The sequence below is a fragment of the Coffea arabica genome, chromosome 6e, assembly GCF_036785885.1.
Source record: "Coffea arabica cultivar ET-39 chromosome 6e, Coffea Arabica ET-39 HiFi, whole genome shotgun sequence".
In the NCBI taxonomy this organism is placed as follows: Eukaryota; Viridiplantae; Streptophyta; class Magnoliopsida; order Gentianales; family Rubiaceae; genus Coffea; species Coffea arabica.
In genome coordinates, this window is record NC_092321.1 from 12,736,985 (window position 1) to 12,753,609 (window position 16,625).

Genomic DNA, 16,625 nt, shown 5'->3' on the forward strand with positions numbered 1-16,625 from the left:
TTGACGAGTTCAATTGCATTTGAATGAGACCCACTCTTAAATATTAATGGCTCAAATTAGACAATGCAATTTCATTCGAAATCTGATTATTAGGCTAACCATTTTATTTAATGGCTCGAATTTGACCCTTTTATTCATCTAATAAACAAAAAAAAAATAAAAAGGAAGAGAGAGAAAATTCAACGTAGCTGTACTATAAATATGTACAACCAGCGGCAATTACACTCGTTGCCTGGAGGAAAGCAGAGAAGCATCCCTCCACCCAATTTTCACAAGACACTTTTGTGGTCATCTTTCAATAGCCACTCTTCCTCATCATATTCCACAAAGGACAAAGGTACGGAAACTTACAGCTAAGCAAAATTGCACATAGCCATTTTCCAATTTGCTTCTGAAACGTCAGGACGAAAAAATCCGTAACTCCTAACACATAAATCTTCAGTTGACCTCTAATTCATCTATCTCATCTGCCCTTGTACTTCTATTTATTTAGACCATTTGTTTGTCTGCACACCTTTCTTCTCCATCCCAGCTCGTTTCTGACAAATCCCTTTCGTCAATCAACAAAACTGTTAATATTTTCTGCTGAATCTCAGGTTATTTCATCTTGTTTGACCAGCGTGGGAAGCGAGAAAATGAAGATAACCGTGAAGGAAACAGCAATGGTTCGTCCAGCCCAACCAACGCCTACAAAGAGGCTATGGAACTCGAATTTGGATCTTTTGGTAGCAAGAATTCATATCTTGACCGTCTACTTTTACAAGCCTAATGGTTCTGCTAATTTCTTTGATACCCGTGTGCTCAAAGAAGCATTGAGCAATGTTCTTGTCTCTTTCTACCCCATGGCTGGGAGATTAGCAAGAGATGAAGAAGGAAGGATTGAGATCGACTGTAACGGCGAAGGTGTACTGTTTGTCGAGGCTGAATCAGACTCAAGTGTCGATGATTTTGGTGATTTTGCACCAAGTTTGGAGCTCAGGAGGCTCATTCCGACCGTCGATTGTTCTGGTGACATTTCTTCTTACCCCCTCGTTATTTTCCAGGTAACCTTTTAGTCCTCTTTTGAACAACAAATTTTACTACTACTACTACTATTTTTGCTACTTTAGTCCTTTCCATCTGAGGCGGTGCTTGTTGAAGGTTTTTCTAATTATTATTATGTTTGACTGTCAAAGGCTTGAATATATTTTTCCACAATGAAATGAATAATGAACAATAACCGAATCGATACGTTGTCTGAAAATACTTGTCTCTAATCCAATCAGTCTGGACCTCATAAAACTTACTGGAAAGTCTAGAGAAACTAAGGGGCTGCTTTTGGTTGTGGAGAGGCGTAGCGAAATTTGATTGGGGCATGTTTTCTCCCTTGACTTTTCTCCCCTTATCTAGCCATTGATTTCATTTTTTACTTCATCAAATTCTTAAACTTACAAATTTTGCATTTGATTGTACTCTTTAGTTAGATTTTGTATTCTTCATGTGATACTTTGTTCAATGTGTTAAATTAACAATATATGAAACCTGTAAGGTGCGTTTCGTTCACGGACCGGAAAAGAGTGGATTTTTTTTTTTATTCTTAGGACTGTTCATTTTGGATTGAGTCATCCACAGATGAGTAATAATGTTTATGTTAGATGGGATGTCTTAGAAAATAATAATAATATCTCATCCTGTGTTTAGTTGGAAATTCGTGACGAAACAAAGGTCAATTGTGATCCGTATTATATGGGGCAAAGATTATATTCAAATGTGCAGTACTTTACTTTTTCCTGGTGGTTTGAATTGCAAAGTGTACTGTAGCGATTTGATTTGATATACACGGGATAAAAAGGCGATTGAAAAATATATTCACGGAAAATATAAAAATTTTTTAATGAAAACTGGCTTTCCAAACGCCCTCAAGTCCTCCTTTATACTTTGTTATCCCAAAAAAATACGTACTTATCTTTTCTCGTTTGTCTCTAACAATGTTCATTTTTTCCTGAAAAGAATTTGGATTTTGCAGAATAATCTCTTCTTAGAAAACCTTTTGTTACACAGAAGATCTTGTAATAGCACATGTTCTCTACCATTGGGAAAACGTAAAATTAATTAACTATGCTACATCCTATATTTTATTTTAATTTTCTGCAAGTTTTAGTGTTTGTGTGTTCAATTTGTGATACAAAGAGCAGTTAGGGCACCCCCACAAAAAGAAAAAAAAATCATAATTGATGTAAATAAGTGTATATAGCCCACATTAAGTACTTCCGGTTTGAAATTTAAATCCAAGTCTGAAAAATTCAGTACGGTAGACGGGTAGTTACTAGTTTACAGTTAGACAGACCAACATTTACTACCCTTTTACCGGTGGCTATGAATGAATTGTTTAAAGTCACGCGAGGCACTGACATGAATGAGGTACAATATAACAGTCTAGACGATTTGCTCACGTTTCGTCCACAAAAAAAAGAATTCTGGAGGGGTCCTAGTACGGAGTTCGGTACGGGTAGAGAATAATCGTGGAATAAATAGTTCCAAAGGCCATAAATCTAGAAAAAAGGGCCACACAAGTTCACTCGATTCACAAGGACGTGTCACTTTCTCGTAAAATGTCACGTGTTCGAAATTTGTTAGCAATGTGTGAATTACGATAATGGGTAATTCGTAAAAAAGTTTGTAAGCGACCTATGATCCCGAGAGCATACTTGGTCCGTGATAGTAATCGAAATCAAATTCATCTAAATTTCATTATAGTTAAAAAAAAAAACACGGTCAGAATTCAATAACTTAGAAGGAAATTATTTTATATAACAAGGTAGTGAGAAGTAACATGTTTCACAAGACAGGAAAATTAATTGATATGTCGGACACTTTTAGTTTGGTACAAATGGTTTGTTTTCCTAGTACTTTTGTGGATGGTGTTTTAGTTTGGCTACCATGTAAAGGATGAATAGGGATTGAGAAATGTAAGCCTATGCATCATCTACTTGAACATCAGGAGCAAGTAAAGGATCCAATACTTTATGACAGGCAAAAGATCAGAATAGCGACAGATTGGTATTCTAGTGTTGTTAGCTTTTGGCGGCATAACTTTGTGCTGAACCAGTTTCAACCATATGGTTCAAGAGGGAAATATGGTTGGTGTTCACCACTATCGTTTAATCGTTTTTGCAACTGGAGAACTGAAATAGTCCCCACTCAGAAAAAGTTGATAGGAGAGTTAGGAGCTAAATTTTATACCTGTTCAAATTAGACTCGAAGTTAGTAGTGTTTAGACATTTATTAGATTTTTCAGTTTCATCGCTAAAACGATGCAATGCAATGAGTTTCTCTTTCTCTAGTCCCTTAGAATCCATGTGCTTCAACGGGAATCATAGATTTGAAATGTTTTTTTTTTTTTTTTGTTTTGGTAACATAGCGTTTGTTCGTAACATATTAGGCTTTGATTTGATAGGTAACTCGTTTCAAGTGTGGAGGAGCAGCTCTTGGAGCTGGGGTGCAGCACAATTTATCAGATGGCGTTTCATCTCTGCACTTCATCAATACATGGTCAGACATAGCTCGTGGCCTCACCATTGCTGTCCCTCCGTTCATTGACCGGACACTTATCCGTGCTAGGGACCCTCCCGTGCCTGTATTCGAACATGTCGAATATTATCCGCCCCCTCAACTAAAGTCAGATTCAAGAATTCAAGAACTCAAAACAGGCCCCAGGGCAAGTACCACAGCTGTACTAAAAATCACACCTGAACAACTTAGCCAGCTTAAAGCTAAGGCCAACAATGAGGGCAGCACTTATGAGATCTTAGCAGCACATATATGGCGTACCGCATGCAAAGCACGTGGCCTCACCAATGATCAATCCACCAAGCTGTACGTTGCCACCGATGGCCGGTCTAGGCTGATTCCTCCCCTGCCTCCTGGCTATCTAGGTAATGTGGTCTTCACTGCAACTCCAATTGCTGAATCCAGTGATCTTCAATCAGAGCCCTTGACCAATTCTGCAAAAAGAATCCACAATGCCTTGGCAAGAATGGATAATGATTACTTAAGATCAGCCCTGGATTATCTTGAAATTCAACCTGATTTGTCTGCTTTGGTTAGAGGGCCTCGGCATTTTGCTAGTCCTAACTTGAATATCAATAGTTGGACAAGGCTTCCGTTTCATGATGCAGACTTTGGCTGGGGCAGACCTATTCATATAGGGCCGGCAATCATTCTTTATGAGGGTACGGTATATGTATTGCCAAGTCCAGGCAAAGACAGGACTTTATCGTTAGCTGTGTGCTTAGATGCCGATCACATGCCACTCTTCCAAAAGTTCCTGTACGATTTCTGAGAAATTTTGAAATATCAACAACAATCAATAATCAAGCTTCTGGAAGAGAATGGATAGAATTACCATTTTTAGATGGTACAAATCAAGGCAGCCTCGTGACACTTGTGATTGGATTGGGACTCTCGTTTTTGTATTGGTGTTTTGCTTAGTGATTTTCCCATTTTCTTTATCATGGCCAGAGCATTAATTAGCTGGATAGAAATGCTTGATTGCTTGTTCCGCTTGCAAAATAGGGCATGCCGCAGATGATGCGTATTATCGAGGACTTGTTGCTATAAGCCTTTGACTGGTTGCCTTTTGCCTCCTATTTGATTGTTGATGTGTCGTGTCTCGTGTGTGTCATTATCCCTTCGCGAATCTTTGCATCATGAACGGTTGAGAGTTCAGAATTAGTTAAATCTAAGGGTGCATTCGAGTCGAGTGGACCGTGTGTAGTGTGACTTGAGGTAAAATAATTGAATTTGAACTCAATATCGAACTCGTCGAGCTTTTTTAAAAGTTGAGTTCAAACTCGAGTATGATTTCAGTTTATCTTATTCGAGTTTGAATTTGAGTTCGAATTTAATTAAATTTAATTGAGTCTAATCAAGATCAATCGAATCTATTCAAGTTTAATCAAGTTCATCTAACAAAATTAGGGAAAATTGTCAATTTAGTTCTCAAACTATTTTACTAAAGCCGATTTGGTTTCTCAATATTTTATCGCATGAATTAAGTCTCTTAACTAAAATTCTTGTGCCAATTGAGGACCTATAGGTGTTATCACTCAAAACACATGTTTCGGTACAGAAACCAACGGCGACCCAAGGGCTTTTTTGGAAGTACATAGTAGGATTTCTGCGGAAAGCAAGACAGAAACCGTTTTGCATCCAAATTGGGGGAAACCTTTAAGTAGCGAGAAAATAGAGGGTTCAGGTGAAGAGAAATTTGACTAAATTTAATTGAGTCTAATCAAGATCAGTCCAATCTATTCGAGTTCAAAATAATAAATATAAAAAGTAAAAAAACTCGATTAAATTCGTCGAGCTTTCGAGTATAAGAATTTAGGGATTAATCTCGACTCGTGAGGTCGAACGAGTAACTTGAACTCGATCAAAGTGAACTCAAGTGGAACTATTGATTGAATAGCTTTCAAACTCAAGTCAAATTATTTGGTTCAGTATCGCCCTTAGTTACATGTACAAGTTGATAACGTTCAATTCCTGAATTGGGCCCCCCCCACCCCACCAACACTGGCTTTGATAGGACACGTGCACGGCAAAGAGTTCAACTCATAAATCCCTTTAAAAAAGATAAGGGAAAAATCACTGAGGGACAGATTTCTTACTGGACGCCTTTCACTATCATCTCCAATTAGTATTTTTCTTGTTTGACAGTAAGAAAATTTAAAACATATTATTTGGAATATTATTTAAAAGAATGATTGCAACACTTTTTATGATATAATATATGTGAGATAAAAATTATGTGATTGGAAAAATAAAAAAAAATTATTAAAAAATGTGTTTGTGAAATAGACAAATAAATTTGTAAAATAATACCATTCCAAATACACTCATTGAATAAATCCAGCGGGCTCCAACAAAAGGAGGCGTGTAATGGTATCCTACTAGATATAAAGAAAGGAAGGACAGTTACGCGAGACACAGAATTTCGAGAAGTGACTGCAAGGTTGAATTTCTATGTTGATGGGATTAACATCCAAGTGATAATAATAATGTTTAGCAGAAAATAATAATGGTTTGTCTAGCTAGAGCTTTAACTCATGGTTTAAGCGTTAGTTTTATGAAAAAAAATTGAAGTTTACCAGGTTCTTATTTACCTAAACGTTAGTTTATAAACCAAAATAGATCGAATGTGTTGTCTAAATGTGCAATAGATGTAATTATGACTGTGTTTAGTGTTGATGAAATCATAAAATAATAATCAACAGATTGATAAGAACTTAGTCTTTATGTTGGGATACTGAAATTACAGTCTAACTACCGACTAAAGTGTTTTAATTAGTAGGCTATTTCTCAGAACCATTGTAAAACCATCTAACGTATTAGTGGTATGTTCTGACCTTAAAATGAGGTGAGCTTTACCCCTAAACTTTTTTTACTGACTGAAAAAAGGGGGAAATAATGAAATGATAAGTGTATCAACCAGTGTAACACTCATTGGAAAAGGGTTTTTTTTTTTTAAATATCAGATGCATATAGTTAGTCCCCCTATTAAACACTTCTCCATTAAACAAAAGCTTAATTATTCATATTGATTCTCTCAAATTGATTTTAAATACTTGATTTAACTGTAATTTACCAAAAATATTAACACACTTTACACCTTTATCAAGTACTAATTGAACACCAGTTAGACTGTTAGACAAACTCGTAAAATCTACATAAAAAATTTCACACATAAATCTTGGGAGACTGACAAGGGAAAATGACATGTTTCATCCCTTACATTTCACAACAATATTCTTTTCATCCCTTACTTTTAAAACGAAGCAATTTGGTCCCTAACATTTAAAAATTAAACCTATTACATCCCTGAACCTAATTGTCAATCTGAATCAAATCATCCAATAACCCAGTAATAAATTTCGGAGATAGAATTGATAGATCATTCTGTCAACTCCATCATATTCACATGACATTTATTGAACCAAAAAAATAAAAAGTATAACATAAAAGGTCATTCTTTGTCCGGGAATAATAGGGTTTCTTTTTTGGGTAAATCTTTTCATTCACCGTTAGTATATACGCTTGCGAGTCTAGATGTATATCATAAATACAAAATTTGGTGTTTAAATTTAAATTGAAATGATGTGGCAGCTACATAAACCCATCAGTGTATACAATGACAATGTAGGAAAGATTCATTCTTCTTTTTTATGTTATAATTTTTTATTTTTTATTTTTGTGTTCATTAAATTTCACGTGAATATCAAGTTGAGTTAGTCAAGTGATCTACCAATTATACCCCCAAAATTTGTAATTAGGTTGATAGATGGTTTGATTCATATTGAAAATTGGGTTCAGGGACGTAATAATTTCAGTTTTTAAATGTCAAGGATGAAATTGTTTCGTTTTAAAAGTGAGGGATGAAAAGAATAATTTTGTGAAATGTGAGGGATGAAACCGATCATTTTCTCGACTGATAATTATATGCTTTTATGGCTGCAAGTTTTATTTTTTTCCGGAATACTAATATATATCATGTGCCTTCATTAATGTTGTTTGGCTGTAGTGATTATCATCATACCCTCTCGATATTATGCCAAAAAAGGTAGCGTGATCTAAGAGCTATGCGTGCATCACAAATCACAATCTCCAATTAGGATTAAAGTTCCGTTTTCCACAGAAAACTCTTTGTCATTCAAAATTTTTTGGGTAAAGGAGAAAGAAAAAAAAGAAAATTTCATTTATAGGATGAGAAATGTAATTAATATCAGCTAATTAAATTTGTTTGTCAAGAAGAAAAATACAAATAGTCTTAGCGTGGATAGATCATTACATATGAGTGGAAAATTAGGGGTTCAATTATTGTGATGTTAACACCATTAATATTATGCAGTTTATAGCTGCAGAAATCGACTTCATTCCAGTCCACAGATAGTTTTTGTCGAAACGATAAGTTTCAGCCCACTAATAGTGCTATAGAACTTTAGGAATACTGCCAATATGCATTTACTATTGCATTATTTTAGAGTCGCTGTGGAACTGTGGAAGAGATTTGGATTAAAGACATATGTGTCGATTGTCAATTAATCAATAATCACACTAAGTAATAATCACCTTTTGTTTTGTTTCTTTGCACGTAAATGCAAAAGGTTTGGCGACCACCAAAGTGTTGGCAGGAAAGATGATTGTGAAAGATAAAGGTTAGGATTAGATGATTAGTGAAAGATACATTATTTTGAAAATGAGTCGTGGTGGCTTTTCCGCTAACAGCCATCTCCCAACCCTATGTACGAAACCACCACTAAATTTGCGGAATTTACCTAGCACGAAACAAAGTTTTATTTTATTTTATTTTCTCTTCTCTTCTCTTCTTTAGGGTGAGATTTAAAGAGCGAAACGGGGAGAAGGAATCACAAAACAATAAGATGCTATTTCTTTTTTGTACCTTTCTTTTATTTTAATTAGAACTGTCAATGGGTTTTTATGGATTGAATTTTAACAAGTCCAAACTCGATTTACAAAATAAATAGAACTTTAGAACTCGGGCACAGATTAAATGGTACACTTTATGCAAACATATTAGCCTGGCCGTACAAAAACCTTGTCGTATAAGAGCCTAAAATTAGTTCAACTCACAATGTTACGAGTAGGGCTGCAAACGAGTCGAGCTGAGTCGAACTTTGAGCTAATCGAGCCGAGCCTCGACTAAATTTTATCAAGCTCGAGCTCGAGCTCGACGAGCCGGCAAATTTCGAGCTCGAGCTTGACTCGAATCAAGTCGAGCCGAGCTCGAGCTCGAGCTCGAAAAAAAATAAAAAATAATTATTTTATTTTTTAAAAAATAAATAAAATAATATTTTTTTCTTAATAAATAATAAAATATTAAGGATATATACGTAATTTTACTATGAAAATAAAAAATAAAAAAAATATATATAATATACGTAATTTTATTATTAAATAAAAATAAAAAATATATATATATATACCCAAGCTCGCGAGCCGGCTCGTGAGCTAACGAGCTTAATATTCTAAGCTCGAACTCGAGCTCGAGTTTGACTCGAGCCAGCTCGAGCTCGATTAATATCGAGCTCGACTCGAGCTTGACTCGAGCCGCTCGCGAGCGACTCGATTCGTTTGCAGCCCTAGTTACGAGTATAAGCAAGAAAAAGAATTCTCCGCAGCCTACATTTCAAGAGACAAGTAGGGAAGCTTGTTTAACTACTGACATCAACTATGGCCTTCTTTCTTCAAGCCACGAGTGAATAGCAATAATGAAATAACAATAATGCAAAGACAAGTTTTCAGTATTTAATTCTTAGACCCTTGCTTTTCTCGAGGATAGGTCTTGCCATAGCAAAATACTTGTGGTTAGAACAAGACATCAATGTATGTAACCAAGGTATTGTCTACAGACCATAACTGTCTAATCTTAGACTTCACATTGCTCCGGAGGAAAATCATTTAAACTCACATAATGTGGTGTCCGCATCATAGTCGTTAGTACATTTTCACGATTCCACGGTTTCACCACTCAAAATTAGGCCTAAGCCTAGGTTCATATTATAGATCTTCTCTGCCCTTCTTCCATGCAATCTTTTCTTCTTTTTTTTTTTTTTTTTTTCGAGAAGGTTTTAAGCATGCATGTATATTAGACTATCATGCGTTGTTGTCTAGTTGATAACCTTATTATGATGCATGGGATCTGAATTCTTTAATAAAGAAGGGCGAGAGAAGGTTTCATGATTATAAAAATTGATTTGTTTACACGCGTTTGGAGAATGGAATCACATTATAGTACTCCCTCAGTTCCAAAATTTTTGTCATACTTTTTATTTTTGAGATATTCTAAAATACGGCGAATTTCTCGAAATAATGTTAAAATAAGCCTTGAATCAAATACAGAAAAGCTACCAATCAGAACACGGTAAAACCTAATCAGAATAATATCGTGTCTATTTCATTTTTTTCTGTCATACAAATATCTTTTGCTCAAACCCAAAATTGTAGCAGTATATCCTTCATCACCACCTTCAAGCATTATTCTACAAAGAACAAAATCCGTTTGAGTCAGTTTAAGGAAAACATAATTAGATTTTATGATATATATGGCAAAAGTTCAGCAAGATGAGTGGTTCAAATAGAAAATACTAGTAACAATTAAAGCACTGAAAAGACAACACCCCTACGCTAAATCGTCCCAGTTCGATCTGTGCAAAAGTAGTACTAGCAGTAGTTGTCTGTTGGAAATTCAATTCCAGTCCAACTCAAAGATGGTTTATTAATTCAAAAAGTCTGAGTTTCTCAGCTTATAAAAAAAGATGGTTCACAACCCAAGAAACATTTTTAATGATCGGCAAATTATGATTGTAAATTATTTAAAATATTTTTACTGTAACACTTTTTATGATGTGATGTATGTAAGATAAAAAGGTAATTTTTTTTTTTTTTGTCAATTACGACAGTTTGACTTTTGTAAATCCTAAACTTAAACCCACAGATAAAAAGGTAATTGAAAAAATCAAAAGGTGTATTGAAAATTATAATGGTGATGTAAGCAAATAAATTTGGATAAATAATCTCCTGTCCAAACACACTAGATGTTAATCGACACTTCAACAGTGGGTAATACTCAATGAGGCGTTAGTGTTCCACGGTCAAACTAGGTAGATAGCTAGGTATCATGAAATCCTTCTCTTGATAGTAAGGGCACGAAAGGCCCAATGAGTAGCCCAACAAAGCCTGGACCCAGGTTGCATTCCTCTGATTATTTTCTGAGTTCCCCTTGGTGGCGCTGGCACAGGCGCAGGCCTGGGCATGAATCCTAGACACGTATGGAATGATTTCAACGAAGAAACCGAAATTCCAGCAGGGAACGGGGAATTCATTTGAATCTGCCGCTGTCCCCCATCACCATTTACGGAGTTCTACATGAAAACCAAGATGCTTTGTCAGTGCACTTCAAGGTTGGATCACACAGATAATAGGAAATTGTGACAGGAAAGCACCAAGGCATGAGCAGCAACTAATAGCCCGACATCAAAAGCCATAGACACAAATGGTACACAGAAAGAAAACCAAGCCTACAGGAGGTAGGTAAATTGATCCCCCGTTGTTCTTGTACTAACCAAACATAATGAACTTCCAAAGATAGCCTGATGGGGACTCAAACAAGTACCTAGTTGCTTCAGTAAAACAACAGCAATGTTGAATACTGCCGGCGTCAGAATATTAGTCCACAGACAATTGCATTGTATTTTACCCAAATGACTTATACGGTGTGTCATAGCATAAAGATCAACCTGGGGCTGTATCAGAGTGCATTGAGATACTTAACTAAAGTACACATCTGGGCAATCCGGGTTGTGGCAACTACGCAATAAAGTCTAATAACATAAAAGCAATTTCAAAACTAGATCACCATCGCTTTTGACGATCATGTGATTTAAGAGTACCTTAATTAATCTAACAATGTTCTGAGCATAAAAGCGTTCAATAAGAAACGTAGTAAAGAAATCTTTGTTGTAGCACAATGTAATGTATAAATAGCCCCATACCTTAGTCTGGGGTTATAGCATGTTAAAGCTCCTGTCATGCTAAGATTAAAAATGCTTTCACAACCTTGTTTGATGTCTCTTCTGATATATATAGGCCAGAATTTTTGGGATAGTTTCATTCTTGAAAACATGGAACATGCAAAAGGTTGAGAAAAAGAATGTATCTTTTAAGTCAATTTACTAGAATTTCAGTTTTTAATCCAAATAGTCACTATTAACAGAAGAAAAGGAGGTATTAGTTATTTATGCGATTCCAACCTATCATCCAGTTGACACCAGTCAATTGGAGAATGTTACCTGATTGAACTCAGACCAGCTTGACTTGGGCTGCAGTATATTGTCAAGAGCCATGCTGAGTCTTGCTGTTACAGGGGGAAAAGGAAACAATTTAGCAATGATCCTTTTGCCCAATTGAACTCTTTCTTCACATCCTTTTGTTTAATTTAATTTCCAGTTTATCTTTCACAATCACTAATAAGATGACCAAAAAACATGTAGATGTTGACCATTTACCTGATTCCTGGAGGTTCAATCTGGTCACCATGCTTGTTCCGCCACATTGCCAGTATCAATTCAAGAACAAATAGGGTGAAGGTCAGTGATAGCTAGTATTGCATCAACACTTTATTACATTTCACAATTCACACCCTTGCGTTTAGGCAATATTTCTGCTAGATCCCTCAAATTCTAAAATAAATTACATTAAGAGCCTCTGACAGACAATGAAGGACAACCTAGGCTCACCTCACAAAAGGTTCTAGCCTAAATACCAACTGCATGGAGTAGGGAGGATGTTGTATTGCAAGATCGTGGTGGAAGCTTTGGTTTTTCACACCCTTGATGTGGTAGCAGAAACAATTTAATAGGAATAGTTTCACGAACTAATCCAAAAAACAAATCAGGAGTTGATACATGATAGTACCCCAAAAGGAAAACCAAGATTCAACAAGAATCCCGTCTAGATTCAACAAGAATCCAACCTTGTAAACACTCAAGCAAAGGAAAAAAATCCAACGCAGAAGTATTAAAATTTAATAATAATGTCAAAAGCTGTCCAAATAAATCCTAGGAACACTTATTTATGGGCCTTAAGTATTATAAACCGAAAAGGAAAGAAAATACACTTGAAATCAGCAAAAACGAATAAAATCAGAATAGCAGCCACCTTAGAATTTCTTTAGTGTGTTGCAGATCTGCATAGCAGATCCAAAAGGGGAGTCTCAGCCCCCAATCCGCAGCTGGACCTGATCTGCATGCAGATCACTTTGAGAAACAGATCCTGCACTATTTTTCCTTCCTTCTTCCTTCATGTACTCCTTTGTCGACAATTATAGCTAATAATAGGAAAACTAAATAAAAATAACTAAAAATACTAATCAAAACTATGAAAACTACCCTAACTAAGAATCCTAAAACGGCACCTTGGGCGGCTTTATTGATACGGACTACGGACGACGGATTAATGAATCTAGGATCCTTGTTCGGGATCAGCCACAAGTGGCCCCCTCGAGGGTGATGGCTTTTGGGCCCATGGCAACATTTTAATTTTTCCCCAAATTTCAGATCTTACTACTTTTGTCCTTTAAAACTTTCCAGAAAAAGTCCCAAAACTTACATAGGTGCAATTATTTTCTCAATGGAGGCCAATTGGGTAAAACTTCAGGGGTAAATACTGTGAAAAAAAATAAAAATGGTAATCTTACCAAACACAAGCTAGGTGATGGCACTAAAAAGAACAAGAATTTTTCATAGAATCATGAAAACGAATAAGCATATAAAACTACCTATATAATGCTTACCAACTTATATCAGACACATCAATGTCCTCCGTCTTCAAAGCAAACCCCAAATCTTTGAGCAAACAAATCACATTTCGTACAACGATGTGTGGTGGTATATCATTCTGAAAGAGAAAGAAAGCTTACTTAAGTTCAAGATGAATAAGAAACAGTAGCGGCACCAAGATAAAGTGCTGGAAATGCATACCCCAAGTGCAATGAAGTAGCGAAATCTATCAATGGGACCGCCAGCCTTATCAAAAACATTAAGCATCAATCCCATAGAACGTATTGCATCTTTCATTTGCCTGCACCTGTTCAACTCCTCATTATGGGCAGTACCCATTAACTTAACCTCTTGATCAAGTAATAAAGCTAATTCTTTTAGGATGCACTGCCCAATAAAGGATCCATCAACACTGTTATCAATAGCCGGAGCAAGTAATTTTTCCCTAGCAACCAACAATAGAGCAACAAGCTGAACAAGTCTCCCCTCATGAACATTTGAGGAACTTATCACCTGCAACTCTTCAGTATGCAAGGCCAGCAGTTTTAAGGTCTCCAATGGCTCTGCCTGTCAAAAGGGATAACCGATCAAAAAGGTGAACAACATTCCTATACTAGTTTAACGACATACAATTGTGACAGGTGAAAAGGTTTAAAGAAAGAAGGGAAAGACGGAAGCACCATTTCCGGCAGGCAAAAAATATAAATTAGCTTGAAGATCGATTTATTGGGACTCCAATCACGCAGGAATGGATGACAGCCTATTGCCTCAAGTGCCACACTTAGAGGGAGCTTTCCACTATATCTTGACCCATGAACGCTGCAAGGAAGGGAAGTTAAAGCTCCATGCTTCAGAAAAACATCTGTAAGGCCGCAACATAAATTTTCAGCTGCATAGTGCAATGGGTAAAACCCACATTTGAGCGTCACATTAAGATCCACAGATAGTCCCGTCTTTCCTTCCAGCAATGCCGTGGCACAAGCTAATGCTTGGTGGGAACATATCCACATCAGCACATCCTTTGAGTCAAGTACATTTTCGTTAGTCACAGAATTCTTCTTTTCCAACACCCTTCTAACCAACGAAACAAATCGAGACTTATTATCAATCCGAATAAGATCTTCAACTTGCTTATGCAACCTAAGTGCTTTCTCACAGTTGCATTTCTGCCATATCAACAGAAGCTGGTAAAGATACAAAAGGGGGAGAGAAACAAAGGAAAAAAAAATGACCAAGGAGTACTTTATTTGCACATAGTATTCACATGTACCACCATCCAAGATGAATAAGAACACCCACCTACTTCAAAAGAATTTTGTAGATGTCATTGCATATTCAATACCATGCAAGAAGTCTTTACACTTTTGTAACGGCCTTCTACCTAAACATCTTGCACATACTGGGGAAAAGAAAAACTAGGATGCAACAGAAAAGCTACACTACATTCCTAACAATGCAAATAGGTTCAACAAGAAAGCAGAACTACTGAGGACAACAACCCACTCATTCGCTAACCTTGCCAACTCATTGGAACCAACAAAAGTATGACTAGGAAAGCAATCAGCAGATGACACAAATAACCTCACGAAGGATCAGAAATGATATCATCTCAAACATATATGTTCCTAACTTACAAAGTGAACTTCGGTCTTTTATTTCTTTCAAGGACACCTGTTACACACTCAAACCTATGCTTATTTCCATGTTTAGGTTACTCTGAATTCCAAATCATGGATAGCTTATGAAGACCACAGCATATAAGTGCAAACAATGCTCGTACCAGTAGTACAGAGTTGTGGACAGATCCATTATATAGATTATACAAGAGTACGTAAATTAATGCGCCTGAGCAGGAATTCAGTTACCAAAAGCAAATTGAAGGCGAAACATGATAGTGAGACAAAATCAAGATTTAAAACACGTGCAATTAACACGAAGTTTGATGCCAAAATCAACGCATGATCTGCAGTAGTTGGCAAAAAAATTAACCAGAGTTCTGTCTTTAATAGTATACTCTTCTTGGGAGAACAATTTAGAATGACTTTTTTCATAACGTGCTGCTCTGGAAATTGAACCCGGAGAAATTCTGTTCTAAATAGATTTTCTTTTCTGTTGTCCCAAAAAAATAATAGAAAAGAAAAACATTAAAAGTAACTTTTTTTTCACCCAATTCAATGTACTGCTCTGAAAATTGAATTCGAACAAATTTTGCCTAAACAAATTCTCTTTTCTTTCTTTTTTTCATACACAAAAACAGAAAACAAAAGCGTGAAAAATTACATCTTTTTCAGCTAAAACTACAGAAGCCAATTGCAGTATTTTTTTTTAAGCACACAAAAGGTGGGGCTGGACAAACAAAAGCGTGAAAAATTACATCTTTTCCAGCTAAAACTACAGAAGCCAATTGCAGTATTTTTTTTTTTCAAGCACACAAAAGGTGGGGCTGGACAAACAATTTCCTTTTTGTTTCTCAAGTGTCTTGAAGGCATATTATTTCTCCATTTTTATTTTTTCTGTTCCTCAAAAGAAATTTAGCAATAGACAGAAAAACAGAAAATAAGGAAAGCAAGAGAGTGAAAATACCACATAATCAAGCATGTTGACCTCTCAGACTTAGACTCAGCTCCTGTGAAGCTCCTAAGGAAAAAGTAAAAAATCAGGGTGTTTTATGTTATCAGAAAGCAAACCTCAAAGAAACAAGGGCAGAAGACTGAAAATAATAAGAGATTAAACCAGGATTTTCTCCACCTTTTTCCCTTCTGAGTTTTAGGCGAAAAGAGACTGAGCAAAGGTCTCACCTTTAATGTCTGGCGTCCTGGTGTGGTAGATCATAGATGGGAAGGCACTCCGCCGCGACCGCGATTCAGAAAGTTTTTTTTTTTTTTTTCCGGGTAGGGGGCATGGAGTTTTTAATTAAGGCAGCGTTTGAAATTGAAGGGAAGGAATGGAAAGGAGATGATCTAATGGAAAGGAAAAGTAACGCGCATTTTTTTTTTTATTGAAAAACACATATGGGAGGAAAGCAAAGAAAACTATCACACTTGTTTTTATCCAAAAACACATTATAGGAATTTTAGAAAATTTAAAATTTTCAATTTTGATATTCCTTTTCTCCATTCCCACCCACTTTCGAAACCTAACCAAAAATAGTGAAACCTTACCCCTCATTTTTTTTCTTCCAATTCTTTTTTTTTCCCTCCTCAAAAACCAATATAAACGTCATTACTCCATTTCCTTTCCCTTCCCTCCCATTCCCTTAGGGTCCGTTTGATTCAGGGATGACATATAATT

The 16,625-nt window shown here is 36.1% G+C and overlaps 2 protein-coding genes across 9 annotated transcripts; one reads left to right on the forward strand and one right to left on the reverse strand.

Annotated features, from left to right (window-relative positions):
• Positions 1 to 233: 233 nt before the first annotated feature.
• LOC113695856 (shikimate O-hydroxycinnamoyltransferase-like) lies at positions 234 to 4,599 on the forward strand. The gene is made up of 3 exons (XM_027215029.2): positions 234 to 337; positions 597 to 1,043; positions 3,437 to 4,599. The coding sequence occupies exons 2-3, from the start codon at positions 636 to 638 to the stop codon at positions 4,319 to 4,321; spliced, it is 1,293 nt and encodes a 430-aa protein (XP_027070830.1). The 5' UTR covers positions 234 to 337; positions 597 to 635; the 3' UTR covers positions 4,322 to 4,599.
• A 5,947-nt stretch (positions 4,600 to 10,546) lies between these two features.
• LOC113695469 (uncharacterized) lies at positions 10,547 to 16,368 on the reverse strand. 8 transcript variants are annotated; one of them, XM_027214585.2, is made up of 8 exons: positions 16,083 to 16,368; positions 15,918 to 15,971; positions 14,015 to 14,353; positions 13,536 to 13,901; positions 13,349 to 13,452; positions 12,063 to 12,094; positions 11,847 to 11,911; positions 10,547 to 10,919 (listed from the first exon to the last, which is right to left on the reverse strand). In XM_027214585.2, the coding sequence occupies exons 2-8, from the start codon at positions 15,930 to 15,932 to the stop codon at positions 10,674 to 10,676; spliced, it is 1,167 nt and encodes a 388-aa protein (XP_027070386.1). In that variant the 5' UTR covers positions 15,933 to 15,971; positions 16,083 to 16,368; the 3' UTR covers positions 10,547 to 10,673. The 8 variants fall into 8 exon arrangements, with proteins under 8 accessions (XP_027070386.1, XP_071911398.1, XP_027070387.1 ...); XM_072055297.1 differs by having other exon boundaries at positions 16,068 to 16,368; XM_027214586.2 differs by having other exon boundaries at positions 16,133 to 16,367.
• Positions 16,369 to 16,625: the final 257 nt, after the last annotated feature.

Coding starts and splice junctions, on each gene's coding strand:
- LOC113695856 (XM_027215029.2), top strand. CDS start 636: ATGAAGATAACCGTGAAGGAAACAGCAATGGTTCGTCCAGCCCAACCA. Junction 1,044..3,436: donor ACCCCCTCGTTATTTTCCAG/GTAACCTTTTAG, acceptor TTGATTTGATAG/GTAACTCGTTTCAAGTGTGG.
- LOC113695469 (XM_027214582.2), bottom strand. Junction 13,902..14,014: donor TTTTTTGCCTGCCGGAAATG/GTGCTTCCGTCT, acceptor CCCTTTTGACAG/GCAGAGCCATTGGAGACCTT. Junction 13,453..13,535: donor GCTACTTCATTGCACTTGGG/GTATGCATTTCC, acceptor TTTCTCTTTCAG/AATGATATACCACCACACAT.